Source organism: Coloeus monedula (assembly GCF_965178545.1).
Source record: "Coloeus monedula genome assembly, chromosome: 3".
Lineage (NCBI taxonomy): Eukaryota > Metazoa > Chordata > Aves > Passeriformes > Corvidae > Coloeus > Coloeus monedula.
This window is the reverse complement of record NC_138783.1, coordinates 102,258,240-102,281,557: the sequence shown is the minus strand read 5'-3', so window position 1 is coordinate 102,281,557 and position 23,318 is coordinate 102,258,240. Positions and strand designations below refer to the sequence as shown.

At 35.0% G+C, this 23,318-nt stretch overlaps 1 protein-coding gene across 2 annotated transcripts in view; it reads right to left on the bottom strand.

The window, feature by feature from the left end:
- Nucleotides 1-246: 246 nt before the first annotated feature.
- MOSPD2 (motile sperm domain containing 2) overlaps nt 247-23,318 on the bottom strand; it is a 32,743-nt gene continuing 9,671 nt past the window's right edge. For both annotated transcript variants that reach the window (XM_082277642.1, XM_082277643.1), the window contains exons 4-15: nt 22,737-22,823; nt 21,311-21,465; nt 18,828-18,888; nt 17,589-17,627; nt 16,495-16,619; nt 11,277-11,447; nt 8,986-9,098; nt 5,530-5,626; nt 4,676-4,772; nt 3,898-4,027; nt 2,659-2,761; nt 247-2,146 (exon numbers count right to left, since the gene is read on the bottom strand). In XM_082277642.1, the coding sequence (XP_082133768.1) occupies nt 2,000-2,146; nt 2,659-2,761; nt 3,898-4,027; nt 4,676-4,772; nt 5,530-5,626; nt 8,986-9,098; nt 11,277-11,447; nt 16,495-16,619; nt 17,589-17,627; nt 18,828-18,888; nt 21,311-21,465; nt 22,737-22,823 (1,325 nt within the window). In that variant the 3' untranslated portion in view covers nt 247-1,999. The remainder of the gene's footprint in view (nt 2,147-2,658; nt 2,762-3,897; nt 4,028-4,675; nt 4,773-5,529; nt 5,627-8,985; nt 9,099-11,276; nt 11,448-16,494; nt 16,620-17,588; nt 17,628-18,827; nt 18,889-21,310; nt 21,466-22,736; nt 22,824-23,318) is intronic.

The window sequence follows — 23,318 nt, the reverse complement described above, 5'->3', positions numbered from 1 at the left end:
TGGGTCATCACCATATTGGCCCCTCCCATAACATCTGCAGACTAACAAGAAAGCAAAAACCTCAGGAGATGCCACTATTTTTAAAAGACTAAACATTCAAGACTAGGTATTTCCTCATATTTATTTTTTAACTGTATTTTTCTAAAACATATTAAAATAGAAAAGATGTTCATCTGATTCATACAAAGAAAATACCAATAATAAAATAAGTAATAAAATACTGAAAATATATGAAAGCACCAAAACATTAAAATATTCATATTGGCAAAGACTCTAAGAATATATTTCTGGCAATTTTACAGTAAAGTGCTATTCAATCCACTCAAATTAAGGAATTGGCATTTTAATAGCATGGTTATTATTATCTTAATGTTAAAAATTACTTTGTTTCTTTTCTCACTAAGACAACAACCCATTTTGTTGGAAGCAAAGAATTTGAGTTGCATGCACATAAAAATAACCCAAGTAACAGCTTCATTATAAGCAGTTAACAATATAAATTGCCAACTCATTAGGAATACAAAATACTGAGAAACAAACTAGGCAGAAATAAGATTAGTGAAAAATTAAGAAAATGCAGATGTGGTAAACCATTGTATAAATTAAGAGAGGACAGAAGACTGTGCACCAAACATTTCTGCAGACTTGCTTTTTACATGGCATTTTTTTTAGTAATCATATTGCTGGCATTATTAGTTAATCTGTTTATTGTTTTAAACTGCCCTTTTCTACTTCCTAGAAATGATCCTACATCACCAACACGCTGTAAGCAAAAAGACAGAAGTAGAGTATGACCTTTATTTTTCCTTAATAATCACTTCTCATCTACTGAAGTCAGATGACAAAACTAATAAATCTGTTACAAAGCCAATTTGGAGCAAAAATTAATTCAAGCAACATAATTATTTGAAATTTTTAAAACTCTTAAAGAGTGAAAATTTTAAATGTATGAAAGATACCATCAGTCTCCTTTTAAGCTTTTATCATTTTAATATACATATTTACAGCAATGAGTACAAAGAATCCTTGTTAGCAAAGTTCTTTCTAGCTTTTTGCACCATTTCCACAATTTCTGTGAAATGGCAGATGCAATACTTTTATGTTGCCTTCAAGTGTATTTAATCTTCCCGATTTGACTTGCTTTTTTCTTAATTTCATATGTACTTTAACCATATTGCACAACTCAGAGTAAGTTCTTACACTGACTAATAGCCTTTTTATGAACCAATAATCAGCCATCACAGTAAAGAAGTCAACTCCTACACTCCTTCTGTAATTTGAGTAAAGTTGCTTTCCAAAAAAAAAACCCAATAGGAATAGTGTCTTGTCTTGTGCATGTGTTACTTGGTAAGAAATGTTTACAATAACTTTTCATTTAGAAGAAGCACAAAAATAAGGAATTTAACCAATGAAAGCAATGAGTCTGAATTATCAAAATAATTACTAACAACAAATATCTTCCTTTATGTGCATGTACATACACAGATTATATAAAAATCCACCTGTATTACATAATTTCTGTAAATTTTCCTAGATGAACAGATTAACCTTGGACTACACTAAGCTGACTGCTTGCATCTTCTATGGGAGTGATTCAGAATGTAAGAATGAATATGATGAAAAGAAATGAAATATTGTATTTAAAGTAGTTGAATAGAGGGAAAAAAAAAAGCAAAACAGTCTTAAATAATGTTGTATTTGGTTTCCTCCTCCCAGTTCAGTAGTTTTTATTGAGTTGTACAGTGAAAATAGGTCCTAGCTTCAACATCTTCATCATGCCCTATTGTAAGTGCCAACTTAGAGAATAATTTCAGTAATTTCGTTTGCTGGTCATTCATTTCTTCTATCTTTTCTTTCCCCAGTAAACTGTTCCTTGTTCATTGCTGTAGGCTCACAAACCTCATTTTGGCAGTTCCAGAATCCAAGTGCAGCACTGCAATCTTTTTGACTCCAACGAACCATGATAGGCAGCGGCACATCCAGGGCACAGCAATTCTTTTTAGCTTCTCTGGGCATAGGCCAGGTAGAAGCAGAAGGCAGCAACAGTAACTGATAGCAGTGATAAAACAACTGACAGCTGCTGGAACCAGAGGCAGCGATTCATCTGCTCTTCAAGTCTTTTATTAATCTGCAGTAAATGAGTTAGCTGAAAATAGAACAGTTTCATTAAGTTAGAATTACTGCACTTGAAAGTACTTGGCAATTTTGAGCTATTTTGGCAATAACTATAACCACAGAAAAGAAAAAGCCTTCTCACAGCAGTATCTCAGCAATACTTTTTCTATCACTACATACTTCAGAATCTGTTCCACTAAAGGAGCTTCAAATCTTAAGTTATGGATAACCAATATGGCCTGTATCAAGCAGGTGACATCTTTACACTCAGAAGCAAAAGATACTACTAATGCTCATTGATACGCCAGATCTGTATATACACAAGAAGAATGAGCAAACTCCACTGAAAATTTGATGATTATTAAATCATTATGATTAAACAAAATAATTAAATCATTATCACTGATGTAGTTACTTTCAATTGCTGAGATGTTCAAACAGTATAATTTACAAAATACCAAAAAGGTTCAGTAAAAATTCTTTTTATCTCTAGTGTATTCTATAATTTTGCTGAATACTGAGCACAAAGGAATGCACTATTACCTGTATATGTAAATCTTCATTAGTTTTTGCTGGAATATTAAATGCATTGTCTTTTAATGTCAGAGAAAAGGGCTTACTACTTTCTATGACGTGACATCTGAGCCTGTGAAAAGGGAACAAAAACACGCACCAAAAAATCACAATTTAATGCAACATTGTATAATTAACAGTAAACAATCCATCTTAAGTGGATAAAGTACCTGCACATTTAAAATTTAAGAGACAGTAATTATAATTACACTAAATTTAGTCCAGGATTACAAAAAGTAAAGGCCAGGTTTGTATTCATCAGCAACTAATGTACACAGCACACTTGTAAGCAAATAGCCTCTCTCTATTGTTTCAGGGTCTAACTTAAAAAAACCCAAATAAACTGCAACACTTACGCAAGGAAGCGTAAGGTCACTCACAGGATGCAGATTTTACTCAAAAGGGAAATAAGGGATAAGCACTTTAAGCAAACACAGAGCAAGATTTAGGCATCAAGACTCACAAAATATCTTTTCCACAGTAGTTTTAGCCATGAGGGGGTAAAGGCAGCCCAAAAAAACCAGCCCCGCAAAATATAACCCACAGAAAAACCCCAGGAAAAACCTAAGGCAAAAAACCAGTCAAAACTGCAGGGAACTTTTCCTAGACATGTTCAGTGATACAACCCAATGTGACTGGATGAGAGAGAAGAGTAACAGATACATTTAAAAAAGTGTATGGGGAAATGTATTTTTTTAGTGATTTTTCTAGATGACTTTTTACTACTAAATATCAAAAATACACGTATGAACATGTGATAGGTTTTACAGACTTTTTCTATAAAATACTGATTTTCCCCAGTAGAAAGGGAATATTTTTAATATTGTCTAGAAAATAGTTTTGCATTTAATACGTCTGCTTTCCTTGATTGCTTCCTTTTAGAAAACTCAAGTGACACATTCTTATTAAATTATTAAAAAACCAAAACCCCTACTGTCCATGTGTATTGTCACATACATTCCTATTTTTTCCATTTACCTCTTAATCTGCACAAGAACAACAACAAGAAAAGAAGAAGAGCATGTACGGAATACCATGATAATCAGTTAAAACAGAGCAAAAGTCTCAGTAACGTATTTTGGTCAGTAAGCCCGCAAGTGAGTTTGGAGAATTGTTCATTGATTATGCTATACAAGTGCTAGAACTCAGCCAAGCAATAAAAGCTAAAAAAACCCCCAAATCCCTGTTAACAGAAAACCATATGCTTACCTATGTTCCATCACTTTGGTCCTAGGGACTTCTTTCCAAAACTGAGTCAGTTCTGGCACACCTGCTCCAGAAGACTGGTCCATTTCTGCTGCCATTATAAGGAAACGATCCTGCAAAGAAGCTGCGAAACCTGCCCTCAAGGAAGACAAAAAAAAAAGGCAACAGTGTGCTTAGATATAATGACAATATTACAAGGAGGAGAGAAGCATTTTGCACAAAAGTACCATAAAATGAAAGCTTGTTTATTGCAGGACACGAGACACTGATTTACTACAAATAAATATATGGAAATCATTCTCTAAAGCTCAATAATTCTAATTACAGTTTTCAAAAAATGATATAGGTTTATTTTAACAGAACTAGTTTCATCTGAATAGCTCAAAGACAACCCAAAATTTTGTAAAGAGTGTATTCTCCAGCAAATTCACCTGTGCTTGCAACAATTTAGGAATACTGCAGATAAATTCCCACTCTAATAATGAACCAGCAAGACAACTGCCACTCAGACTTTCTAGTTTTTAAGATATGAAACAAAAGGGGTTGCAGACAACAGCTGCTTATGCCTGAGTGGAGTAGTAAATCAGTACAGCCAGTTACTCAAATCCTTTCTGACACCCATGTTTTTGTAACAAATAGTACCATTTTCATACAAGAGTCAAGTAGACATGGGCACCAGTCAGTCCTACAGCAGCAAGGACATACAACCATCAGTGTCTAGAGCATAAGTCTAGTAATACAACTTGCCCAGATTTCTTACAAAATCTATTTTTTTACTTACCACCATGAAGAGAGACTATTATATCTAATGATGTGCCAGGTTCACAGCTGCTGTTACTGGGTTTAACCCTGTATTTTTCAGGTGCAGTTGTTCTCACCTGTAAACAAGAAATACGAAGGATACAATAAGTGCATCCACAAACTACGGTTGCTTCATAATTCCTCTCGTTCTGTAATAACTAAATCCCCAAAAGCTTCACTATTAGGACAAGTCTCTAAAATACATCATTTTGTAGGCATAATAGGACTCTTGCCTATTCCTTTTTCCTCCCTCTCAACTGCTTTTATCCTTTGTTTTCTTGCATTTGCTATTTTTCTTTTGCATACATATTTAAAACCAGCCAAGAATGTGTTATAATAAATATGAAAATATGAAAACTTTAAGTTATTTTAATGTGCAGAGAATGCAAAAGATGGGAAAAACCCCACAAAGATGCAAGTAAACTCAGTATTTCTGAAGCAAATATAACTATTAATTCCTTTGATAGTGACATTTGCAGATGGATCTGCATCATTTCAGAGCAACTTGCTTCCAGCCAATATTTAAAAATTCTAAAAAGGTGACTTTTTAATGCTCAAGCCTTTCTTTTTCAAGAAGTATTACTCTCACTAAAAAACTAACCATCAGTTTAGCTCTTTTTTAGTCAGTGCTCCAAAGATTTGTAATACTAATTATCCCCTTTAAGGTGGTACATCATAAGGATAAATTCAGCCAGATTTCTTTAACCTGCCTCAAACATCACAACACAATAAAAATTTTTGTCTATAAAATGGATTTAATAGTATCCTTCCTCCTGACACAAAACAAGAAAAAGCTACACATTTAGTAAACCAGGCCACACATAAAACACTTACTTTAAAAGCCACTACATTTTTAGTGACGTTTGTGAGAACTATCAAACATTTTTTCTCTCCGGTTTCTTTGGATCCAAAATATAGTTCCTCTGCTGGGCTAATAGGAAATTTTAAAAGAATTAGTTTCTTCAGATTATCTTTAAAACAGATCATAAAAAAACCTGATCACACCTCCAGGAAAATAAAATACTTTCTACCCTGCAGCTACAGTCAGCATAAACAGATTGTCATGAAAAAAAGCTGTGAAAACAAAACGCAGAAATTTTGTAGTGAAGCACAGGGTTGACTCGTGACAAGTGGAACTAGCTGCCTCAGCTGATTACTGCCCTTGACTTCTGCCATCTGTAACAGCAGGAACAGCCAACAGATATACAGTCAGCTGCTTAATCCTTTGGCAGTGTGTTAAGGGAAAGCATCCTTGGTTTTAATTTAGACTCATTTTAAGGAATATAAGGTGTCACAGACAGGGAGTAATTTCCACCTCAAACATCTATCCTTGTCATGGATATAGTGCACACATAAGAGAAGGCAGATAACTATGACTGGCAATCATTTCAACCACGACAGCTGAATTCTCTTGTACTTAAGAGTCAGTCTTCACATACTTGTGCTATCACATGCATAAATAAAGTTACTGCTTGCTTTTAATATTCTTGCACAATTAAGAGTCATGCATGAGATATTTTAAACCACATCAAACACAACTCATTTTGGATAAGCATTCAAATGAACACGAGTAGGTAAAAGGCAGGGCATGCTCATATAATACAAATTGAAAGGAAACTTGAGTAGCAAGTGAAGAACTTTTTTTCATTATGCCACATTAGGAGCACACAAAGAACTGCTGTACTACTCCATACTACAGAACTGCATATTCTTTTTCAAAACATGTGATATTTTCCCCCATGTCCTCTTTTTAGAATGCCAAATTCATGCTACTTTGACCTCCTCCTCTAAAGACCTCCTGTCATAGTACCAATCATTCTTTCTCCTCCCACTTAAACCAGTGTATGAGCTGAGAAGAAAACCCTTTGGGGCTGTAGGACAAGTGTGAACGCCCATGCCGGAAGGAAGGCGACTGTGATGATAGGGTGCTGATGTTTTACAATGCATTAGTCAGTCCACATGACCAGACTACTTCTTTTGTGGTGGGAAAGAAGGAAGTGTGCCAAATAAGGTAGAAACCAAAAAACTGATGGGTTTAAAACAGGTAATTCCCTCCTCCTCTCAGTATTTTTTCATTTCCAAATTCTCAGTTTAAGTAACCAATGCTAGGGAATGGAAGGATTGTAGCTACAAAATATTTTAGCTATCTTAATACTGTACTACTGCAGCTGTGTGTAACAGCAATTGCAAGATGAACCATAAGTGAAACAAGATAACATTAACTAGCATCAAAACAAGCCACAAAAAGAGATCAAGGGAAGGAACTTCTGCCAGAGCCTGATCTCTCTTGTTCTACCAACTATGGCCATTGATCAAAGGAAAAAAAAAAGGCTTGGGGACCACAGCTGTATGGCTCTTGTCTGTGAAATCAAGTTCCACAGCACTAGGGGTAGTTGGTATGTAGCCATGAGGAGGGGGGGGTTGTTGAAACAAACACTCAAGCTTTTTCATTTTTACAGAAGCAAAAATTTCTATACTCTGATGTGTGTGACGTAACCAGCTTGTACTAGAAATTCTCGTACCACAACACACCACAAGCTGCTCTTCTTCCAGACAGTGCAAGGAAACTGCTGCTTTTTGTCTGACCAAACAAATTCATTTATGGAGAAGGAAAGTCAGAGGCAGCCTTTCATTGTAAGGCATACATGGCAAATACAATTGTGGTCTAAATGAGGGAGACAGCTGACTCAGGAGCATGACTACAAATACAAGAAACAAAAGAGCACAAGGGCCCAGCTTTGGTCCACAATTTTATGGTGCCAGAGCTGCAGTGCCTCAGCTGTGTGCTCAGGCTCCAGGCTGCTCCCTTCACAGGACAATGCTGGGAGATAAGCAAGGATGCAAGTTAATTCCTGGGGGCAGAGCTTATGGTCTCTGTGATAGGTGCCTACAACTGGCTATCAATGGCACTATATATTATTGGTTCAATCACCTTCAGTTCAATGGCCTGTGAATCAGTGCAGGAAAATGAAAACTAGTTCTAGCTTCCACAGAGGGAGAGCATTAATGAAGAGCAACAGCTGCACTCAGGAGTTTACTTTAAAAACAAAACAAACAAACAGCAAGGACAATGGAGACAGCAGTATTTTATTTTCCATGACAGCAAGACTACAAGTATTAACACCGCTATTCTTGACTAAGTTTACTCTTCCAGGTGTTGCAGTCCATGTTAAGTTACTTCTATTCAGTGACAGCTTGAAGTATTTTAAGAGAAAAAAAAAGGCAGTTTCTGGGGGTGTTGGAGGTGTTTTAGCTTATTTGGATTTTTTGTTGTTGTCTGCTTATGATTTGTGCCCCTTTTTTTTTTTTTTTTAATTAAAAAGTGAATGGAAAAACATCTACATTTCTGATTGTTCCAGAAAATGTTTAACATTCTTTGTAATCACAATTCTGCAGTCTGTGCCTTTGTCTTGCCATACAAGAAACTAAGGCTATACAGAGGAGGTTTTTCATTTCAAAATTAGGAAAAATTTACACATATAAAATATATTTATGCTAATGAGCACATTATTATTCAAATTCATTCCAAAACTAATCAATACAGTACTTAAAAAGTTAGCTAAGAAATTACCTAAAAATTAGATATTTTCTTCATTCATCTAATAGCAAACTGAAAGTGAAAATAAAAGTTACCATCTAAATCAAATTCTAAACAAGCATCCTAACCTGAAAGGCAGTGAAAAGAAAAAGTTATATTGGCTAATTGATTTCTTTTTCCTAGTTTAATGATAAAAAGCAAATTAACTGCAAGATGTAGCATCTTGGACAACAAAACCTTCTGAGTAGATATGTCATTTATAGAGCCCTTTCCACATAAAATGAATTGGACCCATTCCTTAAGTTTAACTAGAGGAAACTACTAGTGTAGACATTTATATCATCATAAGCTAAAAGAATTCAAGCAAGATACAACAGTGAAAACTGGCTTGATGAAACATGGGTTTTTTGTTAAGCCAGTGCAATCAATGTCAACCACTGCTCTCATTACAGGTAAGGACATGCTTAGTCAGATGATTTCTCAATATAAACAAAACACTTCTACAATTCTATGGAATATACATCTATTCATACAAAAAGCATGCCAATCTTTGGTGACACCAGAAGATTCACTAAAATCTTGTAAAACTAGAAAAATTCTTTGAGCTTTTTAAAAAGCCTTCTTAAGAAGTTGTTTATAATTTGTTTTCCTCCAATAGTCTGAAAAAAGTTTATTTTGAAAACCAACTAGAGTTAAGTATTCAAATGTCCAAGGCACATCATAAAAAGAAAATTAAAGAAAATTATTATTACCTGATATGTAATAAAGGTCCTTTAAAAGTGGTTAATGCTTTCTTTGCATTTTTTGGTTTGACCTCTGTTTTGTCAGTTTCCTCTGATTTGGAAATTAGTTCTATAGAATTCATCTGAGTAAAAATGATAGTTATAATGATTAACTAGAAACCTGGATTACATGTTACAGAACCATGCATGTATTTAAAGAATATGGTGAGGCTTATTTCAACAGTTTACATATTACAGACCAAGCATTATATATATTCATTCCCTGAAGCTGCTTGAAGTCCACTGAACAAAATGATTTACTATAGAAGTTACATAACACATTAAATATGCATGAAACAAAACTTCTGCTTTGTTTTTTTCCATGTATTTTTCTGCTGCCCAGGTCAGTTTTTGAAAACTCCAGACACACTAAGTTATAGCACTTCAAATATCTAAGATTATAAAGCACTGGTATTATTCATCCACTGCAAATTAAAATTAAAACAGATGCCCCAACACAATCACTGAACAGAAAACCTAGTACCAATTCCACAACTCATTGCATTGCAGGGTTGCTAAACATATCTTCATTGCTTTTAGATGAGACTCTGAAGTATTGCAGAACATAAAAGAAATAATGCTGATTGAATTGGTGCTTTCAAAACTGCAGGTACATCTTAGGTTCTGAGGGTTTTCTTCCATAACATTAAGAATACATGCAAAACAGGGCAGGTGCTGGGGGGGGGATGTGCAGAAGACTGAAAGAATTAGTGACATCATGATTCCAGATCAGCTGTCTGAAGAGTTTGTTTAGCCTCCTTTTTATTCCACTTTTAATACAGAGAAAAGACATGAAGAGAATTCAGTTCATGCAAGTTTGAAGTATGGGAATGAAAGGAATACAAAACTTTATATGAAATAGGCTGTATAAAAAGAACCCACACAGCATCTTTTTTGTTTAATTATATAAAAGTGATAATAAAAGGTTAGTATGTAAATATACTGCACTAGTTATATGTTGGGCTTTGTTCTACATAAACTACCAGGAAAAAATACTACTGTATGTCTTGGGGTGACACAAAAGTGGAAGCATCTACAGGACAGGCACTTGCTAACCAAGTTTATCACTCATGATTCCCTCTACTGAAAAAAAAATGAGTAGCACCTTGGTTACACTGTATAAAAGTGAAACCAATTATTTGCTTTATGGTATTTCAAGAGTAAAAAAAGTAAAAAAGCCAAAATACCTTAAGTAGAAAGCTAAGTCACCCAAGCAAATTAAAAGCCAACAAACACTGAGGCTTATTAAGCACCAAAGGAACTCACACACTGAGCAGAAATTCTCCATGTTTCCATATCTAAGAATCATACACTGAAAAATGTGCTACAAGCAAAACAAGCTACTGAGTCTAACTGTGGTTATGTAATGCTTCCTTTTGACCTTAAGGTCAGTGAAATCATCTTTTTATCTTTTTAAAACTGGCCAAGTTGCAAATAACAGCTGGACTACTTAGTGAGCTACACGTTTCAAATTATTCTGACAAACCTGGAACGGTAAATGAAACTGTATTCTACTCCATTAAACAGAAGTTTTGCAAGTCATATTCCAAAATTAATTATGACAATAAGCTAGTGAATTTCAAATTTTTTTCTACTATTTTCAAGAACAATATCCCCAGTTACTATTACTGCATATTCATATCACTTCATATGAACTTGTGTAAAACAATGCCTTTATTTCTGGATAAACAACACTCCAGGAAGATTATGTTGCAAAACATGATTGATGGAGTAGGAATACTCCAATTTCTCCTGAGAATAAATGAAAATATTCATATGTTAAAATTTTATCAATAATTTAAGATAACAAATTAACATCCAGTAGTGCATAAATATTTAACTTAATATTTTCTCATGTACATACTGATTTAAGATTTGGAGAAAACAAGATATATTTTGACATGGTCACCACTAGATATCCCAAGATTAAAAAGAAACCAACTAGAAAGACAGCCTTTGAAAACAAAGTACAGAAACTTTTATCATTTTACTGCACAATTCACTATATTCCGAGAGATAGACTAAATATTTAGTGCACATTTTATGCATTCTGAAGCAGAAACTTGTCTTAATAGACCAAGAATCAACGCTGAAACTGAAACTATAATTCTTCAGTTTTCCTGAGTTCTTTTGTCAAATTGGAAGACAGAAAAACTGTTGAAAAAGTACAACACAAAGACAGACAAGTAACCAAAATTATATGCCTCTTGTCCCACTTTGTAACCATCTAGCTAGTCTTGCCTAAATCTTCAGTTAGATACCTTTTTCTGATTAAGGTTTTGTGCTTCATTCAGCTCCCCAGCCTCCTTGGTGTCTGCATCTATCTCTTCTTTACTTTCATGCTCATCTTCACTTGTAATGGGCCCATTTTCACATAAAGGAGTTTGAAAATCATCATCAACCAATGGAGGATAACTGTACTTGAAAGAATCCTAAAAGATAGAGATTTATAACAGAAGAGTTATTCAAGAGGATTAGAAGTGCCTTCTCTAGGGTTTTTAAAATGGAAATACTGTCATTGTTTCTTGTTTCACATTACTTTTGTTTCATTTATCTATTTCAAGTTGCACCCCTATACAGAAAGCTGACACCAAGAGTTTCTATTTTATCCACAGACAAATAAATAGTCATCCAATGAAGCCAGTAAACTATAACTGTTATTGATATTCACAGCAGAACTGCAGAAGCTGTTCTATCAAGGATCAGCATTCAAAGTCTTATTGCTGAAGTTCTCTTCTTAAGTTCTCAAAAATGTGGTTTAAAACTTATGATAGCTATTTCTGAAAATATTACAAAAGTGATGAAAAACATCAGTTGTTCCTTGTATGTTAGTTTCATAACGGTCTGCTTAAAAAAAGGAAATAAACCCCAAAATCATGAAACAACCCCAAATAATCCCTGAAGTTTAAAGTAATGTGTGGATGTTTAGCATATCCTGCAATTCAGATCTTAGTCTTTGGAATGCCAAATCGATTTAAAGACCATACTTAAGACATCTGAGTAATGCAGCAGCAGAATACTTAAGTTCTCAATGACTCTACAGTAAAGGTAGATCCATTGGAAGATCAGTAAAAAACAGTTTTTGCCAACTAGAAATTCTCTTAACATTCTCAAAATAGTTTCATTAAAAGTAATGTTGGAGAGTGTTTGAATGGGGATCTCTGTTCCTACAGCATTTTCAGTTTTAAGCATTGAGTAAACTGAATTAGTCTGTCAGCTTTTCCAATGGAGAAAAGTAACATAGCTCTGACTCCTGTGAGGCAGACTTGAGCAATGCCCCCACTCCCCAAACAATGCCTCCCTCAGCAGGGAGTTACAAAAAGGTGTTTCAAGAGAGCTCTCCATAACCAAGTACATTTTCTCAAAACAAGGAATAATGTGATGTTAACAGAAATTAAAAGGGAAAAGTCTTAAAGGGAACCATTCAAAGAAACCACAAACAAAACAGCATACTTCCTGCTCATCTATAATCAAGGCCTAAATCACATCTATTCTTCAGGCTGTAGCAACAGTCAAAGACCTCTAGCTGAATGAAACAGGTATTCCCTGGCTCAAACAATATCCTATTAAGGGCCTGAAGGACAAGCTTTAAGTATCAGTTACAGACTAAATCACTATTAGAAGAAAAGACTCCAGTCTGCTAGAAATATTCCAGTAGTCTTGCAGAACACTGACATCCCCCATTTGCAAAAACAAGACAGATATATCCAGCTTCCCCTTATCCAAACCAATAAAGCCTTTTCACTCCCTTCCAGCACAGAATGAAGGGCATACAACAAAGTGACCTTAATAAAGGGAAATTAATTTTGCTGCATGCTTTACTTGGCCTTGTTAATCCATGCTGCTGGATATCTTCAACAGCTGAACAAAATCTCATCAGTGGGACAACTCAAAGTCCCACACTTCATAGTTACAGTGCTTGAGTTTCAGTGACATGGGTATATCTACTAACAGGGTGAAAACCTCAGCCAGGTAAACAAGACGGATTTATTCAATGCCTGACACATCCATTCTATAGACTTATGGCTCTTTCTTATAGCAGATCTAGAGAATTCATGCTACTATTTTTGGCAATTTTTGTAGAGGTGTCTTAATCATAGTAGCAATATTTTTAAAGATTACGTGTATACAGCAGTCATGAAGCCATATGCAAGCTTAGCCATGTCTTAACTTCAGGCCACTGACCTATACAAGGTACTTCCAAGAAAACCTGTGAGCTATCAATTTAGATACCCAGGTGAAGAGCACAGCAGCTGCATACATTGTTCAATATTGGCACCAGTTGAGGGAATCTTGATCCTTGTTAAATCCATCTTCTGATAAAGAAAGACTGAGTAAAACAGCAAATTAAAACCCTACTGTGTGTACACGCCTTGCATCACAGTGTACACTATATGTACAATAGTCTTGGAGAGAAAAAATCTTCCTGGTCAGTCAGAAATGTGTATGCCTTAAGAACTGGACTGTTCTATCAGCTGGAAATGGCAGAATGTGTGATACAATAGACAAGAAAGCCAGAAAACACTACGTTAATATTTTTCATTTAGTAACGAATGTATACTACCAAGTGGCTCTTGAGCATCTAACCCTAATTTTCCAGGTTGCCTAGCATTAGCTAGCCCTTGATCTGTCTTGGGCAATTTTGACAAGCTCTCCAAAACAAACCTGCTATAAAGAAAATGACCTCTGTGCATTAAGGACAAGAACCATGCATGTGGTGCATAGCATGTATGGATTAGCAGTATGGTAACAGCCACAGCCAACAGACACTGATGAGGACTTGAATGGAACTTAGATCAAATTCATATTCCAAAGTCCTACAAAATCCAAGTTTCTGTTTTCCATAATTAGTTTTAATGGTTTTGATACTCTGGAGACACCTTTGCCCACCAGTTGTCTCAAATCAAGCCTGTAATATTCCTCCTTTCTCAGCTGGCTGACAGTCCATCAAAGGATTTTAAAGCTATGGAAAGTTTCTGGTTCATCTTTTGAGTGACCCTGAGACAGACTTAAAACATGCTTAAAGATAACTTCAGTGAGACATTGAAGCTTGGAGGCTTCCAACAGAGACAAAGAACAGTTCCCTTAGTCAAGAGAAGTAGTCACTGACTCCAACATTATTAATTCTATGGATTTTTTTTGTTACTTCCAGAACTAGTCTCTAACATTCTTCTGGAACACAAAGAACATAAGTGCAGTGGAATCTTGGTATCTCTCCAAATCTTGGTATCCACCAAATAATCTGCTTCACTAGTTGTGTACATCTGGCAAGACCTGGCTTTTCAAAGCTGGATCCTAGCAGGGGACACAGCAGAAAGATGAGTCACAGCTACTGTATTGAATACAAAGGATGCACAGATATGCTGTGCTCTTCACTGGCATTATGCTCGTTGCAAATACGAAGATCTGTAACTAAACGTGTGGAAATCAAAGATGACAGAGAGAGAATTGGAAGAAGGCAAAAAAAAAAAGTCCCTCACAAACAAAACCAAACACTTGAGAGAAAAATGGAAGGAATCAATTTGTGCAAGTCAGATACTGCATTTGAAAAAATGCCAGGCCTGACAATACTAATAATGGTGAATTGTACTCTACCTAGTCGCTTTAAGAGAAGCCAAGGTTAATCACATCAAGAAAAGTTAAATTCTGAGAAAAAGCATTAAGTTGCCTGGTCACTGAAAAACTCCCTGCTATTAGAGAGATGCAAAGATCCTGCTTTAATGTACACACTGAAGAAACCTTGGGAAGAAAGATCCAGAGCACAGTTTTGGAGTCTCAGTATTTGCTGTCGATTCTTCCAAATTATGACAGTTCTGAGGTTAAAAGCTCAAAACACTCATCAAGTGAAACTCAATAGTTAGACAAAGCACGTGCTGGTTCAAAATACAGGGCTTTTAATAGGCAGATACAGCTGTTTTTCTGAAATTGTCAAAACCTCAGGAGTCCTTGTCATATTCCACTACTCTATTTCTGCCACTGCAGCTTCCTACCCCAGATAAATGATTTGGATAAGCTGCCTCCATGATTCTGAAACTTGTTAATGCTTTCAGAAGATGAGCAACATGGAGCCAGCTTGATCAGCAATGAGACCTTTCAGGCCCAAGGCAGGATTAGAGATAACTACAAGACTGCATGTTCCATCAGATGCTTCAGGAGGGTATTTAGCAAAACCACAGGTTCTATCTTTAAAGACATAATGAACTATTGGGTAAGATAGTTTAAAAAGCAGATAGGAGATACTCAGCTTTAATGAGGAAAAAAACTTGCCCCTCTATTGCAACAATAGGATAACACCACAGGAGCCAGGCCCAGAACCACTGCTAAACAACATTCCTTACTGAAACCACTTCAGATATCATCAGCCCTTCCCTCAATGCCCACTCCTGTGGTGCTGCAATTTCAGCTTTCTTCCACCTGAGAAAGTTCTTACATGAGACTAAGAGTTGGGGCAGCAATTTTTCATGGAGAAAAAGGGTATCTTTTCTTCAAGAATCACATGCACTTTTTAAAGGCTGCTAATCTCAGTTAAATAAAAATCAAGGTAACATCTTTTCATGTTCCCCAAACAAGTTTCATATGTTCTGGCCACAATAACACTACCCTGAACTCATATAGAAAGGAACATGTCCTCCCCTACTATTGCTGAAACACAACCCTCCTTTTCTCCAAATTGTTACTGCCATAATGCCAAAAGTACTTCAGAAAATAAAAGGTAGAAAAAAACTATTTAAAAGTAACTCCCCTGCAATGGGCTTATTCTACTACCATAAATGGCCTATAAACATTTTAAAGCATCATTCTTCTGCAAATTTACTCTAAAGATTATGCAATACTGATCTACTAGCCTTGTGAAGAGTGAAACCTGTTGTGCAAGTTGCTTGTGCTGTTCCACTCTTTAGATTGCACTAAAACTGGATTCTGATTCTGTTAAACTGATGCTGCTTGTACCACTTTGGAGCTCTACTATACTCTTTAATGACAATCTTCTACAGCCATGTCTTAAAATGCAGCCCTAGAGACAACAAAGGAAAAATAGCTACAATATAACTGTCTTCAGTGAATTATAGCTTTGGAGCAGGACTAGAACTCCCAGAGGGCCATGAAACCTACTTTCTGTTCATAGAACTTGTTTCATAAACAAACACCACCTCTAATTCATCAGAGAGGAATAAAAGTACAAGGAAGAATGACACTTAAAAAAGATAATTTTTCAGACCTTTAAGAAAAATTAAGCGGTTTCCATTGACTTATAAAGGGATGAATGATTCAGAAAAAAATAGTTCTTTACTTAAAGAGTGCCAATACCAAATTCTCATGAAGTTAACCTATTTTGCATTACCATGACTTTAAAATTATCATTGGCAAAACAATTTCAAGAAATCTCTCATCTGTGAAGTGCCAACCCTCGACGCCACATATAGGATTTATAGAGGTGTCTCAATCTATCACAACAGAAACATGAAATGTTACTATACTTACAGTTCCCCCCATGTGAGGTGGCAGATACTCTCCACTGATGTATTCCTGCACATCACTCTTGTTTGTGAACTTTAACATGCTTATTGCATCTGGGCCAAGCCAACCCTTCACGATTTTAAATGCAGCTTTAAAAAACAAAAGAAAACACCAAACAAAACAAAAGGTATATAGAAGTTGTCAGGAAGGGAGTTTTGTTATTTCAGTTGTTTTTGTAGGGTTTTTCAGTGTATTGGTAGATCTTACACAACACAAGTGAGCTGCATCCCTCAAGATACTACAGAACCTGCTCTGAAAGTATCTATTATGATTGGAATAAGCAATGCAAGGGAAAAAAGGTATTATTTACAGAGAAAATGGAAAGAGTATCTTTAATTTAATAACTGACAACTCTGTTGTCTTGGAATTTAGCCCTTGAAGTAGAGAGTGGGTAAAACCAGTTGTATTTCCAAATCTGCGTGAGGGAGGTTGGGAAAGATACACACACGCTCTTCGTCGCTGAAATGTTTTGCTGATTTAAAGGATATTTGTTTAGATCTACAAAGCATATACAAAGACCATTGTTATTTCAGTGATAGTAAAACATGAATATGTACAAAAATATAAAGCCAACATAAAAATATTTATTCATATGACAACAGAAGAGGAATAATATATCTATCCTGTACGCTATAGCTACAGATAATTATTGAAATACCCATACCAGAATAAATGTAACCACATCAGCATGCAGTGTCAGGCATCTAACTTAAACTGTGTATTCTTGTTTTGAACTGGTTATAAGTCACCATCACTGCTGATGATTGAATTGCTGAAAGGATTCTAGTTAAAAAGCATTCAAGAAATAAATTATTTATCAAGGTCTCCCAACCTTTAAAAACAGCAGGACAAATACAAACTTCATGTAAAGTATGATCCAAAATACAATGATAGAAGGAAAAATAAAAAGTATGCAACCTTTAAACTGACAGATTTAAAGATACATGTTTAACAAACTTCATTATTCATCTGTATCTACACAGAGCAGCAAAATGCTTCTTATTTATGCTGCTGTATTTTAAAAGTTATCACAATCTGAAAAGAAAAAAACAACTTACCGTTCATTATCCATGGCATTTCAAATATTACTATCTTTGCTAAAAAGAAAAAAAAAAAAATCTGAATACCACATGCTAGGTATTTCTCTGTTTAAGAGAAAGCACAGCAGTAATATGCATGTAAAAAGTAAATATTCACTTTTACAAACCTCCATGTTCACTTTCCTGTATAAGCAATTTTGTACAAACCTATTGCTATTTAGAAACACTAGCTGCTTGCTTGGAAAACAGGTAATAAAATTCCAAGTTATACATTGTTCATATACTTCCTGGGATATTACTTTTCTGACCTATTGTTACTAATAACTCATCTCCCAAATAAGGCAAAGAAAGGCAAGATCTCAATCCAACCTAAAAAAGCAGCTACTGAACAGAAGAAAGTTTAACAAGTACATTCAACACCCCCTACTTCACAAAGAAACAAATAAACGCAAGTCTTTGTATATCTATTTTTTCCAAATATTCTTTATTTTAGCATAGAAATTTGAAAATACTTGTGTCCCAATTATTTTTCCTCTTGAATGTCAAAATAAAAAAAACAATGTTGCACTTGCCTTTAAGTTTGATATTTGATCAAAGCTTTGAACTTTGATCAGCAAGCTGAAATCTAATATTCAGAGTTTAAGCAGTTGCTGTATGGATTTTCAATATTCACAGACATTTTCACCTAAAATTTACAACATATTTAAGATGAGCTAGCATAAACTATGCAGTGTTTGCCTATGCTTAAAAAAGTTATCAGGCAAGCATGCAGGGTTTTCTAAGCGTGCACACAAAAATGCCTTTTCAAAATAAACCATTTTCATTTTCAGAAGAATCACTGCTCCTCATAATTTTCTAGAGCCCTTCATTCTTTGACCCCTGAGGACTTGTAAAGGATACACACTGTCATGAAAGTTTGTAAAGCTTCTACCCAAGTAACAGGGAGCAAAGGAAAACAAGTCAATTCCTTTCTATTATATGCTTATAATAATTTTAACTATGTATAAACATGTATTAGATTATTACTTCACAAAAAGACAGTTGATTTTTGATGAAAGTAAAGTTTATTCACAATACAAAGTTGTGTTGACTTAAGGACACAAGAATATCCTGACTCTATAACATTCACATGTTCCATGAAGTTACTCCAGAAAACACATGGAAAAAAACATTTCATCTTCCCTATCTTCTACCATATTATGAAATGCTCTTGTTACACCAGTCTACAATGCTTAATATTTAATGTACAATACTTACTGAGGAAGTTTGGGTAATAATCTGTAAAACAATTGACAATAAACCGGACAAAATCCAAGTCCTAAGAAACGACAAAAAAAAAAAAAAAAATCACAACATAAATGCAAAGCAAACCAAAATATTAAAAAATACAGGCTTAGTTAAGGCATTTAGTGAATAGCACAAGATAGTTATATTGTAGCCAACTGTGTTCAAATTTTATATACACTACAAACATCCTCAAAACACAATGCAAGGCTTTTTCCTTCACTAAACTGCTGCAGGATTGTGGCCACACTTCCCCTTATGATTTAAGGAAGAAGTCAATCGACCTATGATCAGTGCAATAACTAGCATATCTAAATTACTGCAGAGCTTCAATAGGGTTTAAGAAGCGCACGAAAGATACAGGAAAAATAAACCTTTAGCACTGGAGAAGCTTGACAGATGGAAGAGTACTCAATATACTGAAATTTCCCATCAATAATTATCCCACATACTGTTCAATGTACTACTGCACTCAGTATTGTATTTACAAAGGAAAAAAAATAGGTTTGCCTTTGAAGAGAATTGTTTGGTTTAGCATTAATTGGTGGCATGCAGAGAAACTGTGGGCACTCAAAAGAGCTGCTTCTATACCACCCATTTGCAGGATGCCTCTAGCCAATGAGCAACTGCACAGAAATAGTACAGTCAGTCTCCTCTGCAAAATCCAGGTATAATGGAACTGGCTACACAGTAAAGGGCAAGGAAGGCTTTTTATGAAACAGGTATAGAAATAAAGTAAGAAATACCTTACCCCAATAAGGTACTCAGGTGGGAAGCCTGCCATGAGTACTTTCCCCAGTCCTTTTAACACAAGTGACCACTACTACTACTTTCAGAAATAGTACAGAGTGTTTCTGGCTGAGGATCCAAAGCCTGTCATAACAGTAAGAATGGGGAAGGGGCTCCTAGGTTGATGTAAACACACTACCAAAACATTTGTGGACAGAGTGAAAAAACCTCAAAAAACTAACACTGTGTAAGAGGTCTACCAACAACCTGAAAGCTTTTTAAGTGGCTTCAGCAACTAGAAACTAACTGAAAGTTTGACATCTTTACAGGCAGAAGGTGGCCTCTAATAGAAGCATTTATCTCAACTGTCCGTTGCTTGTACTGAATGCAGTATCTTTCATTTAAAAGCATAAACACAGTGATAGATTAGAATGATTAGGAGACTCTCCATTAATCAGGATGCTGCTCTCTATTCTGCTGCCTATCCAAAAGCAGCACTACCAGACAGCAGAATGATAGATCCATTATTTTGATGAAAGTCTGGAATTAGAAGTGCAGATTTCACAGACCATTCAATAACTGCACCTATTCTAGTTACCTGAACTGGTGGAACAAGCCATGAGCTATCAGAATTATCTCCTGCATACCAGTGATAAAAGTGATACAGTAGATATCCATAGCAATGGAACAAACAAATGAGGCATGCTCTGGAAAAGAACTCAGATATCCAAGTTCTTTTTCTTTTAGGAGAAATTTATCAATTATTCCACATGGCTATGAACAGCCATTAAAAATATATTCCTGTTCTGTGATAAATATACTAACGACAAAGGAAGACTGTACAACAGGACAGTTACAGAAGCATTTGCTGAGATTTTGCCTTTGGAGTCTCAAAGACACAGGGGGGAAAAAAAGCTGCTTCAGGATATGCTCCATAAAACCCAAATCAGATTAGTCTTTCACACCAAGGAAATTATTACAATCCTTTACTCCTGTTGTATAAAGCTGTGGTTCCAGTATTATCTTCAGGAGTATGGATAGACAGCTGTCATTGCACAGGTAAGAGCACCAACCTCACAAAACAGAATCACACCATATTTATTTGTCAAAATACCTCCTCATAAGATGGTGGCCCTATACTGCAGAGCTGCAAGGTCCTAAATGCAATATTAATAATCTTGCCTATGCTAGGTATAAACAACTCTTTGGAAATGGGTTTGGGGGTGGGTTTTTTTGCTTATATTTAAATTCATTCTTGCCATACTACCACCACAAAAAAAAAAAAAAAAAAAAAGGCACAAAGATACAAGTTTCAGCCATTCCTGTAATAACAGGACCACATGGCACTTGGTAAGAAAATTTAAATTATTCTATGGAAATACATTTTGGTTTTTAACCTAAAGACAATCTGTGAGATTTTTAGTTATTAGATTAAATCAATAAAGATATACTGATAGGCAAGATCTCAACCTTGCAATCTAAACCAGCTTTGACTCAGCTCAGACACCAAACTAAAATCAAGTTTTCAGCATGTTGCAGAAGACAAAGTTTAATATGTAACAAAAGATTTTGGAAATTGCTCATGTCATGGGAAAAAGCCCTACATATTACTAATATCAATGATTGTTATTTAAATGTCAATGACCGTACAGGGACTTCCTTTTTTTCTAGGAACACAGGTAATATAATCCCAAAAGCAATCAAGACAAGACAGTAAAAATACTTACTATGTGACTGATTCCAGTTTCAGCCATGTCAAATACCACTGTTAAGGGCTTTCCATGATCTCTCTTGGCATAATGTTCCAACCAAAAAGCGACCAGTTTCTTTTTGTCAAGTTGCTGTTTAGGATCTCTTGTATGATGTTTCACTTTGAACCAAACTTGGACAAAAACACACACAAAAGTTGAAACAAAAGATCCACGCTAACAGAAAACATCATGCAAATAACTATAGAGGATGCACTGAAATGTATTAAGGCCTCTGAGTTTGTATTCTACGTTTGTCCTGACTTTGTGACCACTGAACAGCCAGAAAAACAACTGTACACCTCTTCACATACCCCTGACTTTTTTTTACTGTAACTTTTTAAAAATTGAAAATACAAGGAACTACACTCCAGAAGAAACATTAAAGTAGAAAACCACTTCTTGTGTATTTAAAGACTACTTACCTAGATTAGCATTTCATAATTTAAAATTAAGTCACACGGTCTTCAGACAATATGGTATTCAGCATATATTCTAAGTATTGCTGCAAAATTAATGTTTCCTTTTCTGCTTAGGTTTTCTACAGCATTGCAGTTGATGTGTTTTGAAAAACTAATTATACACACATTAAGAATTATATAAAAAGCAACAGATCTTTCTAAAATAAAACTTAAAATTTCTGGAGGTGAGCAACATTGTATAAATGAAAGCCCAGGGCATATTCTTCTGGAATAAAAAAAAAAATTAGTCATACAGAGACTTGTTTTTCTATGGAAAAAAAACCCCTACAGGCATAATTCAAAGTAAAAGACTTTATAAAAATGTCTGAAACCAAGTTACTGATTATACAATAAGTGATAAAAGAAATATTCAGGGCAGTAATGTGAAGAGTGGCTTTCATTTTTACAACCTTTACAATATCAAAGTTAGACAAGCCTGAAAATAATTTTAGATATGCTCAATATTCTTCTCCCTGAAACTCGGAAAGTCTTAGTAAAAACCAGATTTCTTCTCCATGTCTTTTATTTCCAAATGCAAAACTAAAGTAAATAGTACTTTGTTTCATTTAAAGAAACAAATGTTTTTAAATACAGCACATTAGCTACACTGCATATTTCAAGATTAAGATAAACCCCTACTCAAACACAGAGCATACATTAAACTATTATATTCTTCTTTGAGACAGTGATCACATCACCAAGCCTGTCTGACAGTCAGGCCCATGGTGTCATTCTGAGGCTGCCCTGTGCAGGGTCAGGAGTTGGACTCCATCATTCTGCTGGGTCCCTTCCAACTCAGTGTATTCTATGATAAAAAAATACTTTATTACCCAATTACCTTTTTAAGTAAAAACAGTAACCAACACATACCTATGTCTGTTCTTAAAATGCTGGAAACAAAATAATGATCAATGACTGAAAAGAATCTATTCTGTATAACTTACATAACTTATAGCCCTCTTTATCATATCCATGCAGAAAGAGAGCACCAATTTCAAATAACCATTTTGGAAGGACAGATTCTGACAAGTCTGCAAAACCAAATGAAATATTATTTCAGCAATCATATTAATAAACACATTGTTAACTTAACAGAAGTCAATAAAAATGCAAAAGCCTAACAAAAAATACAAAAACATCTTTATAAGCCTCTTTCCAAGGCCTTTATTAAACTAATGCAAATATTGAGATAATTTGAAATCTTTACTATCTTCTATTCATGCTATAGAGTAGGATCTATTTATGAAGTAAGAATAATAGAAAAAAATCTACAGAAAAAAATGATGCAAACGTTTATTTTTTTCATATTTGAAGCCTCCCCCACCATGCTCTATCCTTAAATTTAGAGGGCGAAGTCCTGTAGATAGTGTTCACCTTCAAAATATTTTCACAGCACAAAAATGAGATCTCTTATTTAATGCACCAGACCAGTGCTATTAAAATGAACAAGAGAGCCCTGTTGTGGGGTTTTTTGTTATTGGTCTTTTAGGACTCTATTCTATGATGCAAAAAGACATAACAAGTCA